The 14,632-nt window shown below is 33.2% G+C and overlaps 1 protein-coding gene across 36 annotated transcripts in view; it reads left to right on the forward strand.

The window, feature by feature from the left end:
* Positions 1-14,632, forward strand: part of LOC127873833 (uncharacterized) — a 433,898-nt gene that overhangs the window by 391,289 nt on the left and 27,977 nt on the right. For 19 of the 36 annotated variants that reach the window (XM_052417870.1, XM_052417862.1, XM_052417866.1 and 16 more), the window contains exon 18: positions 4,285-4,374. The exons of the other annotated variants lie outside the window; for them this stretch is intronic. In XM_052417870.1, coding sequence (XP_052273830.1) covers positions 4,285-4,374 — 90 coding nt within the window. The remainder of the gene's footprint in view (positions 1-4,284; positions 4,375-14,632) is intronic. 36 annotated transcript variants of the gene reach the window in all.

Raw genomic sequence — 14,632 nt, forward strand, 5'->3', positions numbered from 1 at the left:
ACGAAAGCGGACCTCTTGTTTTAACTATGATTCATGGTCATAATTCATAATATATATTTGATGAAAAATCTTTGTGAAAATTACCCACCACTCAAAATGATTATAACATAGATGAATAATGTTTAAAGCGAGATTATACGATTTTTTATATGTGTTAAATTGTTATATATTGATAAAAATATGTTACAACAACACAAAATAGACAAGACAAATTATACATTGAAGACGAATTTCATAAAATGCAGCAAAGACAAATAAGCGCCCCGAGCCGATTGTGACGGAGATATTTCGTACATATTTTCCTACAATAACCGAAGCATTCGTTTTTTAGTTAGTGTTCGTGTGTCCTTTGAATAGATATCGTTGCAGGAATTTAAAATTAATCGTTAAACTAAATTTAGATTCACATCGTACATGCATGATTTACATTCTGGCGAATTTGACTGTACAGACATTTTCGATTTCAGAATTAAATATCTGGCTTATTTCGCATTTTTCGACATATGTTCTTCTTAACTTTTATTTTAATTTATATTGAAATATTGGTTTAATAAGTTTTTACACATTTTATATAAATTAATAAATATTTGACAAAATGGTATAATCTCGCTTTAATACACTCTAAATTCAACATAATTTTCATTGCCGTTGACATTCTTTCAATGAAATACATAGAACCACAACAGTTAATGATAATTATGTATCTAGATTATATTTGTTTAATATGTGTAAGATGTTTTATAATTTCATGATTGGGAATACTGAATACATAGACATTTGTTTGCTTTAAGGCCTAGTTGTAATAATCCAACTCCCAGCTACTGACCCTCTGGGTCGCTGGGAGTTGCAACTTATAAAGGCCTTTTTCATGTAATGTCGCCGCAAGGAATCTCGCGAACATTTAAATAGGTAAATTTAGCCACATAAAATGTTTTCTGACATAAATTTAAACAAAATATTATAAATATTTGCCTTTGCACCATATTACAAAAACTGACATGATATGGTGTTCTTGAAGAATAATTTATAAATCCAAGTATCAAACACCTCAACTATTCCAGAAAATGTCAACACTATGCAATTGAAAATGCCAAAATATTAACCAAAATAAATTTCTGATTTTGTTTTCGTTGAATGATTCAAGCAGAATGATGAGCGTTGTATTTTCTGGTGCGCTTAAGTTCAGAAATTCTGATCTAGAGAAACAAATAATTCAATAAAGGGATTTTGTTATAATTCAAAGATGTTTTTAAAGGTGGTCTGACATACTTGCTTGACACAAAAACAAGGAGTTGGAGTCTTGTTTTTGAGGATATTATTGGACTACCGGACTCACGTTTGTGTAGAAAATTGGGAATATCTCACAAATTATTTAAGATTTCATGGATGTGTACATGTCCATGAAGAGAGAACAATGCAAAACAACCATAACAATTTGTTCCTTATATAAGAGTTATTGTCCTTTTTTTGTCACCTACCGGTTTTACCGGAGGGGACTTATGGTTTGCGCTTTGTGTGTCTGTCTGTCTGTGAGTCTGTCTGTCTGTCACACTTTTCTGTATCCTGCAATAACTTAAAAAAATCTTAATATTTTTTCATGAAACTTGAAATATAGATAGATGGCAATATGGACATTATACACGTCATTTCATTTTGTTCCTACATCAAAAATTTTGGTTGCTTTGGCAACAAATAATAAAAAAGTATGCCAATGGTGGAGCCGGTAGGGACATATATTTCTTGGCAATAGTCTTGCTGTTTTTTTGTACGACGTAACTTTTTAGGGCTATATCTCAGATACGATACAAGTAAAGAAATATCTAACACTGCTCTACCTCAAAATAATGAATATGACTGACGTCACATTCCCCACATTTTGATTTTTAATTCAAATAAACATTTTGATAAGTAGTTTTTTATGGGTTATAAGTTTGTTCCTTTTTCCTAGTCCCTTATTCCTTATTCGAATAAGGAATACGGAACTGTTCCTCATTCCTTATTCACGCGTAACATATTTGTTATAGGGTTTTAAAGAACAATAATGCAAACATTTCTGAAGTAATTCAAAACAAAATAACTCAAATACATTTACTTAATGTATTACGTTACATATTCATGTTTCTTCTTCGCGCTTGCATAGGATTTCTTGTTTAAACCGAACCGATATTTTCTAATTCGAATACTAACTTCACATCAACAAAACCTAAATCATATACTATTATTTTACATGTTTGTGATAAAAAATTTTTTTTTGTACATTTAAACATGTTTGTTTTATTTATAATCCAGTTCCTAATTCGAGGCTAAATAAGGATAAGGGAACCAGTTCCTTATTCCTTATTGAAGCCGAATAAGGAACTGAATTTTCTTACTTAAATATCAATGAAATTGATCCAAAGTTAACCACATTTTAATGAACATATTATTTATTTATTGGTTGTATATGTAAAATTCTAATTGAAATACATTTCTATTATGTTAAAGTGATTATTATCCAGTTCCTTATTCAGTGTGAAAAAGGAATACGGAACTGGTTCCTTATTCCTTATTCCTTGAATAAGAAACTGGAATTTTCTTTCTATAAATTATACGTCAAAACGAAATGTGATTTATTAAATTTGATCAGCGATCAGTTTCTGATGACCACCCTGTATCATTGAGGTCCTGATAAGATGTGTATCTGTGAAAAATAACATGGGCATATCTAAACATAAATCAGTTAAAAATGTTGTAAGTCAAATAATTCATGGTAAAATCATCCTATGCATATATAGTTATTAATAGGCAAACCACTTATAAATATTTCATTGTTTATTATTTTTTTGTATTTCCCACATAATTATGATTTTCCTTAGCAGAAAGAAGCTAGTTTTAATCAAACACATTTTATAATTCAAAAACGTGGAGAAATACATGTTTTTTTAATAATCTGGTCAAGGCACCTTTTGCCAGTTATTATTTGGTAAACATTACTTTAAAATATTTGGTTGAAATTTGGACACTGACATTAATCCAGTCATGCTATTTTACAGAAATCTGGATTAAGTCGAATGCACGTATTGGTGCTGAAAAATCAGCTTAGAAATGTAAAAGCAGACTTGAAAAGAGTACATGGACAGCTGCGGAGGGTAAGACAATCAAATTTCAGAAGTAGGGAAAAACATCTGATCTCTGTTTGTTTAAACAACAAACTTATTATGCATTTTACCCCTGCTTATGTGATTTGAAGGGGAGGATACTGAATCCGTACTGTCAGTAGTTTTTGTTTTGCCCCGCCATGAGATTGGCAGATGTACATGTGACATATTGTTATCCCTATCCATGTTTGTGTGGGCTGGTTGGTGGCGGTGTTGAGGGGGCATTTCATGGTCGGCTCATAACTTTGTTTGCATAATGAGATTTCAAAATAATTTTTCCAAAATGATTATCATATAAAGCCAACTTGTCGCTTTCAAAAATATGTCGCTCGCATAAAAAATTTCTTATAGGGATATAGTAAAAGTATATTTTTGAGAGCGGCACATGTCTTTCTTGTGCATACTTTTGATATCATAATAAATGAGCACAAGTAAACATGCAAGCCATTCAATGTGTTTGAAACAATTATGTTGGTTGCTTCAAGGTTAAGTTCACAGTGAACACTTAAACATGTATTTTTTATTATCTGGATATAATTAAAGAACTTTTTTTTGTCCAGCCTTCAACAGTGTTGTGCACCACAGAAAGACTTACAGATAAATGCATGTTGTAAGATCAAACAAGAAAGAAGTGCCACACCATTTTCAGAATACTTTATGGGGAAAAAATATACTTTTTGTGTTCGTGGAAAACAATAGCACTTGGTCATATAATATAAACACGTTTGAATTTGATTTCCAAGCATTAACAGTATAACACAAAACTTTTCCTTTGAAGTATCTTTTTGTTTAGCAAAGTCAGCAAATATTTGCCTGTTGTTATATTTAAAGTGACTGACTGGGTGCAAGTTTCCATCAAGATCTACTTCACTCCAATTATTAATGTTTTAAATATATTATAATTACAAACATTTTTTGCATCATCCAAGTAGTTGCCTGTTCAAAGTTTCTGTAAAAGAGGACATATGAAGGCTATTAAAGAAATGAACATAATTTTTATTTTAATTATAAAAAAAAACTTCATAGTGAATATTAGCAAGTAAATATTGGAAAATTGTTGTAATGTTAATTTGCCTCTTCATGTAGAATACAAAGCCATTTAGGGTTTATTCTTTTTACTCACAGAACTACATGGATATTTTTTCAGATGACCAAACTTGGTCAAACGGGGCTGGTTCAAAGGCAGCTTAACCAAGTGAAGGCTAGGTTGCAACAGGTGAAAAGGAAAATGTTAAAGGTTAGAAAATATTGATGTTATTTTTCTAAAATTTATATTTATTTATAATCTTGTTAAAACATGTATTGTTTTGCCGATTGACAAGTTGACTATCTAAAATAATTTGCCATATATAAACTACTTGAAGGCTGAAAAAAGTGTCAGACATTTTTCAGAAAAAGTCAAAAGGAGCAAAATAACTTGACTGGATCTAAACAAAAAGATTCACGTGTATACATGCTATTTTCTTGTTGAGTATTGGGTTCTTTTGAGGCGTGGTATAGAGGTGGTGTGGAATCCCTTGATATAACTTTGACACAAGATGCAGTTCGTTGATTAAAAAGTTTTCAAACAGTAACCATTGTTTTTTTTTCTGATAAAAAGCGACATCAACAGGTCAATATTATTTGTAATCATACATTGATATGTTGTTATAAAATATTTCCTCTTTTATAGTTGTTCAAATAGTGTTTCTAAAAAGCATATACTTGTTTATTTATGAGTATTTTTCATGCTTTATTGTATGCTGACATTTTTTTCACAAGAAATTAACCTCCAGTTTTAAGGCTATTAAAAATGAAAATTTTGAAATTGTATTAGCCAATCCTAACCCACAATGCAAGAAAACAACTTACTTCCAGGATGGCGGATTGACAATATCAACACAATGATTACTTTGATGTTTACAGATGATAAACTTTTTTTTAAAGCAGCATATCTTTTACGATGGGTGTTGCAGAAGTTCGTAGATTTTCTTCATTCCTCATTAGTTTGTTGGCAAAAGTCAACGAAATTTACATATTATACAAACTTATTATCACAGACTTTATATAGACCCTTTCAGTTATTCTCATTTACTAGTGTATGTGTTGTGTCCCTTAGCGAGATGTGACGTAATAAGATGATACAAAATCCGCCAGAGAGAAAATTGAACAGTGTCACTGATAATATCAATGTTTCTTGCACTATTTATGCGTAAATTGCACAAATATTTTATTTGTTATTATATTGACGCCTATTAAAGCTATCGCTTTTCGCATATTTCATTTTAGTACGTTAGAGCGTGAAAATACATTAAACATTCCGTTCAATGACCCTGTGTGACGCAATTAAGACAAATCCCATACTGTTACCACTAAACTTTAAACGTAAATATTTTATTAAAATGCCAAATATTGAAAAAAGCGCCAAGCGTTTATATTTTAATGGTATAGATCATTGGCATATGATTTGAGTGCTTTTCACCACTTTGGAACATGACCTTTACCATTGAAAATGGGAATTTAAGTGTCAATTCACTCCACCTGCAAAGTTTAGACTCCGCCCACTGGTTGGCGAAACGAGATGGAATCCATATAAGAGGCTATATGGAAGGTTGACAAAATCATTGTTTTTCATGATATTTAGCATGCATAAGATAATAGAGATCAAATAAAATTGTTCTAGTTATGTCTGAATAAAACATTTGCATGCAAGGAAATGCATTTTTGAGACGATGATATTGTTGTTATTATTTGTTTTTACTAACAACGAACTCGGGAGTAGAACACAATGCAAGAGCTCGGTTTGTGGTTACAACAAAAATCTTCATACTTGACACTTCTTCGCAACCATTGTTTGGTTAAAAATTCTCATAAATTGAACTTATTTCAGAATACTGTACATTAAATTTGACGAACGAAAACAAATAATGCTGGAAACACACAAAAAATAGATCGATTTTATGTACGCAACATATTGTACCTAATTTGAACCTTTATTTGTCTAAAAACCTACCTTGTTACACATAAAATAAATTCTCTTGATTAATGTAATTGTTTGAATTAGTTGTTCACACCAATGTTGACACTCTTTGTTGCAGCATGTTTATCCCGGTGTTTTATTGCACCTTTGTTCATCACAACCCGATTATCTTGTTATGATCGGATACTGTCTAGACAATTACAAAGACAACAAGGTGTCATAAACCCAGGGACCTATGCTTGGGTCCCTGCATAAACCGCATGTTGCAGCATACTGTCTGGGAATTAAACACAATTTATGATACCCACCATGTCATCCCCCCTTGGAATATTAAGCAGTCATTTTAGCCAAATTTTTAAGCCAAAATACTGAACAGATGCTTCACTAAAATATTTTAACATTAAAACAAAATGAAGATATTGGAAATGGATTTACAGGAACTAGTGTATAATTATATATTAGCCAGTTTAATCATAATAATACAATGTTTAATAACCATAAATACATTTAACATATTGTGGAATGTAACTGCTACGCAATTGAGGTATTTAACGGGTACAGACAAATGTTAACTCCGCTTTTACGTGTATAGATTTCAAGTCCGTTATTGCAGTGTACTAAACACAATCACGAAAACAAGCAATCACAATAGGGTAAACAATACTTGCGTTAAATAAATTAAATATATAGATTTATTGATCATAAAATGCTAGATTTTTATCACTCCTTATCACTAGTAAAGATATTTCAATATACATGCAAAGACAGTTCAATTTGCATAATATGCAGAGTTCTTTTCCGTATGTATGCTAAAATTTATTATGCTGCCCCAAAATTTATTTTGGGGGAAGCATATAGTCGCCGCTTCGTCCGTCCGTGTGTGCGTCTGTCTGTCTCTCTGTCTGTCCGTCCGTGCATAATTTTTGTCCGGGCTATTTCTCAGCAACTAATGACCGGAATTCAATGAAAATTTATGGACCAAGAGCAGATGTGCATATTATCAGTGGGTTCTGGTCGGATGATTTTTCACAGAGTTATTTTGTTAATATTGTCATTCAATGTGAATGAAACGAAAATCCATTCAATGGGAGAGAAAATCACCACATCATTAGAAAACTTGTAATGCATACCGCCTGTTAGGGCTTTGTTTTATAATTGAAATGCACTTTCGATCGCTGATGAAAAATAACACTATCCACACCACTTTTTTATTTGTATGCTTAAAATTATTAATATTGTCATTCAATGGAAACAAAACGAAAATTCATTCAATGGAAAAGAAAATGATACAATTTAACAATTGTTATGTATTCCGCTTTTTATGGCTTTGTTTTACAATTTATTAAATGCACCTCTTACACATTCGATCGCTAATGAACAACAACAATATCCCCACCACTTATAAATGTGATCAAATAAATGTATGTTTCATTATTTTTGAAAACATCATTTATAAAAGTCTTACTATAAGAAAGAATACAGCTTATAGTTGTTTTGTTTTGTGGGATTTTCAGTATTAAGTCTTCCAATCACGTTCTCTGATGAACAACACCACTGCTGCTTTATCAGCAGTATAAACCGAATATCAAAATTTCATTAGAAAACAATACATTATTAACAAGTACAAACCTTTTCGTGCATATGTTCAGTCCATTAACATCGTTGACAAAAAACATTTTCAAACAAGATCTCTGTTCTCGTTTACAATCGATACACTCGATAATCCTCGAATGTCGTCACACAAGGGAGATAATTAAAAACCGTCAATAACTGAAAGGGTCTATTTAAGCCAACAATGCATGGATTCCATATAGCGCGATTGAAACGCGTTGCCATAGAGACCTCAGTTACGACATGCTTCGCCCGCATATATTTTATTATAAGTATGTGCGTTATGCGCATTTAAATTTGGTTTATGTGTCGTTGATTAAAAGAATTTAAGGCAAACGAGATGGGGATATTTTTTTCTCTGATGGGATTACTGCTCCATAGATAAAAAAACAATGGGCGTTTTCAAAGTTGAATGGGCACTTTGCGAAAATGATTGGGCACTTCTCAAGATTTTTTTTCGTGAAAAAATTACAGACAATAGGAAAATCAGCGTCAGTAAAATTGCGAACCCATCAAATTTATTTCCGAATCTGTGACACAACTATATTGTTTAACATGTTAATTATATATTTAACAAACCCGATATTTATAGTAGATAAAAATAGTATTACCTTGCAATTTGATAATAGTATAAATAATCCAATAAAACACTGCCATTATTTACGATATATGTGTTTATGAATTTTGTAAACACGGGCGTCCGCCATAGTTAGGAACTGTACAGAAAGTTTGTAATTTGGAACTAATCGGTTTATCTTGGAAAATCATTGATAAATGCATTTGTCGTTTCAATCTTAGGGCCTAGTAATTTCGGCAAATCGGAACTCAACTTGCGTAAAACACTTGCTCAATTAACTGTTAAACTCCACCTCCTTTCTCTGCAAAAGATTGGAAGTCGGAGCTATGCACGTTCTCTTATAGAAGTGGACGATTGCCATTGAGGAACAAATCAGATCGTGCTACAATGACCTTGTGAAGAGTCTAGTTGAACCTGTAACTAAACTCTGGAATACACACTGAGGAACAAACACACGATTGGTTCGGCATGTTGATTGCTAGACAAATGAAGCCAATTTTGTTGGCGAGAAATTTTTCACTTTATTGCTTCAGACAGGAAGCGGCTTTCCTTTGATGACATCAAACTGTCAATTTACTCAGAGTGCAAATTTTCGGAAAGCTTTAACTGACTCGTTGTTTACACTTCCATTGAAAAACACTTGCTAACATTAAACTTTGGATTAAATTATCAATTAAAACAAAAGCGAAGTTAAAAAATATGATTAAATTAATTTGCGTCAGTTCAAATAAGGCGTTTCACGTTGTAAATCAACGACTTTTCATGACGACAACAACTTTTAACAAACATTACTGCGACGACGCGGGGATCGATCTACCTCGATTTTTTTTCATGAATAATTAAATAAGCAGAGTAAGAGCAAACAAAGAATTTGTGTTAGAGTAGTTTATCTTATATAAGATTTATGCACTGGGCATTGCATTGCGTAATGGTGCGCATCGAATTACAGAAATGATGCGCAGTTTTTCGTTTTAATGGGAAAAGAACGCACTGCGCACCTTTATCCCGATCACTGGCCGCAAATATCACGTGACGTCACATAGCTACGTCACACTTAAGTTGAATATTCAAAGTTGTTTACATCATTCTCAGCTGTAACACCGCGAAGATAAAAACGACAGTAGTTAACGTAACGAAATCATGACGTCAGTTGAAAACGTTGAACTAAGCACGGTGATTAAGTTTTGTCACTCATTGGGCTACACACCGACCAAAACGTTTTAAGAAGTTGAAAATACGAAACAATCAAACTGTTCAAGATCGTTGATATTCAAATGGCACGAGGGATTTAGAAAGGGACTCGAATCGATAGAAGATGATACTCGAAGTGGTAGGCCGACGCACGTTGAACAAACCATGACGGACAAAATTAGAGATTTTATTAAAACAGGCGTTTAACAGTGCGATATATCGCGGAAGAGCTTGGAATTGGGTCTTGAACGGATTACACAATACTAACAGAGGATTTCAAAATGCGCAAGGTCAGTGGTCTATGGGTTCCAAAACTTCTCTCTAATGAAGAACGAGTGAAACACATTAAGTGCTCAGAAGAGTTTTTGAGAAGATACCATGAAGAAGGAGAGCGCTTTTTGGACCATATCCTCCCACTTGATGAGACGTGGTGATGGCACTATGATCCGGCAACGAAAGCACAACCCTTAGTGTGGAAAACTGCAGCAAGTCCTCCGCCAAAGAAAGCCCGGGTTATGATGTCTGGTGGAAAACATATGTTTATCTTCTTCATGGATAGACGGGGAATGATGCTCATCCACCAGGTGCCCGATGGTCAGACAATAAATGCTACCTATTATCAAATGGTAATGAAAATTTCGTTATTTAATTAATATTTAATGAATTATTATTATGTATTGTTATTTTTTACAATTGCGTTATTACTAAAAATTATTCGTATTCAAAACAGAAAATAAAATAATTACAATTTTAGAAAATTACATTAAACTTAAAATTCTTAAATTTGCCTACTGCAGGTACTTCGCCGGGATTTAATGAATGCCCTTAGGAAAGAGAGACCTACGATTGATGTCAAACAACACCACGATAATGCACCTGCGCATAGGACTCAGTCAACGGAACTTGAGATAGATGTAATCGGTTTTCACGCCTCAATCATCCTCTTTACAGCCCGGATTTGGCCCCTAGTGACGTCCGAGTCTTCCTGGAAGTGAAATCACAGTAAAGCGGTATTTGCTGTGCAAGTTAACAGGAACTTACAGTTGCAGCACAGAGAATCGTACATGTCGTCTTTTGACGCTGACTGGTATAGAGCCAATTTTGACAAGTTGATTTCCCGACACATAAAGTACATTCGCGTTTGAAATGATTATGTATAATGTGTTGAAAAGATTTGACAGTTGTTATCTTCATAACGTCATTGACGTTGAACAGAAACGTTATGTGTGCGTCGTTGTGCGCATTGTTCACATGTTTAAATATCTGTTATATCTTTATTGATTTATTTATTTCCATGATATTTGGAGAGTAGATTTGGAAAGGACGAAATATTATTATCATGCAATTTATGTTACCGAATGAAAGTTATAGCGAAGATCCACGAACTTCTGGAACACCCCTGCTTTAAAGATCAAAGGCTAATTATTATAAGCACCTTCCCCCCTTTGGAGAAGACGGGGTATATTTTTTTGGTGGATGTTGGTCAGTCTTTTGGTTAGTCTGTCGGTAGACCAGTTTGTTTCCGATCAATATCTTGTCAACAAATTGATACTTCACATGTGAATTGGCCTTGGACAGAAGATAACCCTATTTAAATTCCGGTCACTAGTTCGAAGCCCTGTTTGGAGCGGAGCATACGTCTCTAAAAGCGGACCTCTTGTTTTAACTATGATTCATGGTCATAATTCATAAAATATATTTGATAAAAAATCTTTGCGAAAATTACCCACCACTCAAAATGATTATAACATAGAAGAATAATGTTTAATACACTCTTAATTCGACATAATTTTCATGGCGGTTGACATTCTTTCAATGAAATACATAGAACTACAACAGTTAATGATAATTATGTATCTATATTATATTTTTTTAATATGTGTAAGATGTTTTATAATTTCATGATTGGAAATACTGAATACATAGACATATTTGTTTGCTTTAAGGCCTAGTTGCAATAATCCAACTCCCAGCTACTGACCCTCTGGGTCGCTGGGAGTTGCAACTTATAAAGGCCTTTTTCATGTAAACTCGCCGCATGGAATCTGGCGAACATTTAAATCGGTAAAATGAGCCACATAAAATGTTTTCTGGCATACATTTAAACAAAATATCATTAATATTTGCCTTTTAACCATATAACAAAAACTGACATGATATGGTCAACACTATGCAATCGAAAATGCCATAATATTAACCAAAATAAACTTCTGATATTGTTTTGTTGAATGAATTCAATCAGAATGATGAGCGTTGTATTTTCTGGTGCGCTTAAGTTCAGAAATTCTGATCTAGAGAAACAAATAATTCAATTAAGGGATTTTTTATAATTCAACGTTGGTTTTAAAGATGGTCTGACATACTTGCTTGACACAAAAACACGGATTTGGAGTCTCGTTTTTGAGGATATTATTGGACTACCGGAATCACGTTTGTTTAGTTAATTGGGAATACACTGTAACTCCAATATAGCGCGGTCAATGGGGTCCAAGCCGCGAAACAGCGTTATAACGGATCCGCGTTATAGGTTTTGAGCTTATTTACTGCAAGGCGCTATAAAAAAACAGGTATAGAATAGCCTATAATATAGGTCATGTATATTGCCATGCTGTGTTGACGCAAATACATGCATATAAACCGAATCGTATCGATAACAGTATACATACCGCTTTTCTTATGTGCACATTTATCCGATAATCCAAGAAAATTGCAACATCACTTAAAAAATAATAATCTTGAACATTAATGACGATATATGTTTAAGAAATTCGTAAACACAACCGTACGCATATATGCCATTTTCAGAAGTGTTAAGAGTACAGTGCATTATGGGGCAGAGCTTTCATTGGACGAGCGACATTAAATTTAGATTGAATGCAATACGACTCATGTACAAAAAAATGTTTTATTGCGTCATACGCATGCAAAAAACGTGTTTCTCAGGGACTTTCTGATACCGCGCGAAAATGAAAGTGAACCTCTGTTAACAATTGCCGGTACACTGCGTTCGCATGTAAATAAATCGTCTGCATTATTTAATTTCTTATACACGAACTGAAAGATTAAATGACAAAATACCAGAATGATAATGAAATAACAGAAAAAGTTGTTTAATACAGTAGGCAGTATATTTCACAGCCGCGCATTTCATTTAGTCAAACTGCATCCATATCAAAGTAAGAATGTTTCAATCGTTTTGAATTACTTGAATTGTATAACTATCCCGCTTGCACTTATGGAAATTATCGCACTGAACCGCTCTGATGAGGAATACATGTAATAAACACTGACACGCGAGTTTTTCACACCTTTATTGACATTACACAACAGATTAACACCAATTAGCTGTCGGTGTTGTTTAACCTCGAGGCGATTATAATCGGTTCAACGGACGGTTGAATAAAGCAATCAACATGACTGTCATTGCCGCCATCTTTGAATTGTCTGAAAATACATGAAGTTGCATAATACGGATTTGAATCAGAAATCAAATGGAAGGTTGGAGAAAAAATGGGATCCAAGCACCCTCCGCGTTATATTGGATTCAGCGTTATAACGGAGCGCTTTATATTGGAGTTACAGTGTATCTCACACATTATTTAAGATTTCATGGATGTAAACATGTCCATGAAGAAAGAACAATGCAAAAGAACAATAACCATTTGTTTCTTATATAAGAGTTATTGTCCTTTTTTTGTCACCTACCGGTTTCACTGGAGGGTACTTATGGTTTGCGCTCTGTGTGTCTGTCTGTCTGTGAGTCTGTCTGTCTTGTCACACTTTCTGTATCCTGCAATTACTTTCAAAGTTTTTAATATTTTTTTTGAAACTTGAACTATGGATAGATGGCAATATGGACATTATACACGTCATTTCATTTTGTTCCTACGTCAAAAATTTTGGTTGCTTTGGCAACACATAATAAAAAAGTATGCCAATGGTGGAGCCAGTAGGGACATATATTGATTGGCAATAGTTTTGCTGTTTTTTGTACGATGTAACTTTTTAGGGCTATATCTCAGATACGATACAAGTCAAGAAATATCTAACACTGCTCTATTAAAAAAATGAATATGACTGACATGTCATAGTCCCCACATTTTGATTTTTAATTCAAATAAACATTGTGATAAGTAGTTAAAAATTGTTGCATCTGTTACTGTAAAAGATGCAACAATTTTTAATGGGTTATAAGTTGGTTCCTTTTTCCTAGTACCTTATTCCTTATTCGAATAAGGAATACGGATCTGTTCCTTATTCCTTATTCAAGCGTAACATATTTGTAATAGGGTTTTAAAGAACAATGATGCAAACATTTCTGAAGTAATTCAAAACAGAATAACTCAAATACATTTACTTAATGTATTACGTTACATATTCATGTTTCTTCTTCGCGCTTGCATAGGATTTCTCGTTTAAACCGAACCGATATTTTCTAATTCGAATACTAACTACACATCAACAAAACCTAAAGCATATTATACTATTATTTTACATGTTTGTGATAAAAAAATTAATCTTGTACATTTAAAACATGTTTGTTTTCATTTATAATCCAGTTCCTAATTCGAGGCTGAATAAGGAAAAGGGAACCAGTTCCTTATTCAAGCCGAATAAGGAACTGACATTTTCTTACTTAAATATCAATGAAATTGATCGAAAATTATCCACATATAAATGAACGCATTGATATATTGGTTTTATATGTAAAATTCTAATTGCAATACATTTCTACTATGATTAAGTGATGATTATCCAGTTCCTTATTCAGTGTGAAAAAGGAATACGGAACTGGTTCCTTATTCCTCGAACAAAAAAACTGGAATTTTCATTCTATAAATTATAAGTCAAAATGAACCAACGAGACGAGAATCGACGAAAATTATTGTAAATGCATGTCGAGTGTAACAAATATTAATTACAGTACATTCCTACTTTGTCTTATTTAATGATAACATTGTTCCTTATTCGGTTTGAATAAGGAATAAGGAACCCGTTTCTTAATAAGGAATAAGGAACCCGTTCCTTATTCCTTATTCACACTGAATAAGGAGCTGTGTTATTATCCCCCGCCATAGGCGGAGGGATATTGTTTTGGCGTCCGTCTTTCCGTCAGTCCGGCACCTATGTTCGGGCCATATCTTGGAAGTGCATTGG

This window comes from Dreissena polymorpha, chromosome 3 (genome assembly GCF_020536995.1).
Source record: "Dreissena polymorpha isolate Duluth1 chromosome 3, UMN_Dpol_1.0, whole genome shotgun sequence".
Classification (NCBI taxonomy): domain Eukaryota; kingdom Metazoa; phylum Mollusca; class Bivalvia; order Myida; family Dreissenidae; genus Dreissena; species Dreissena polymorpha.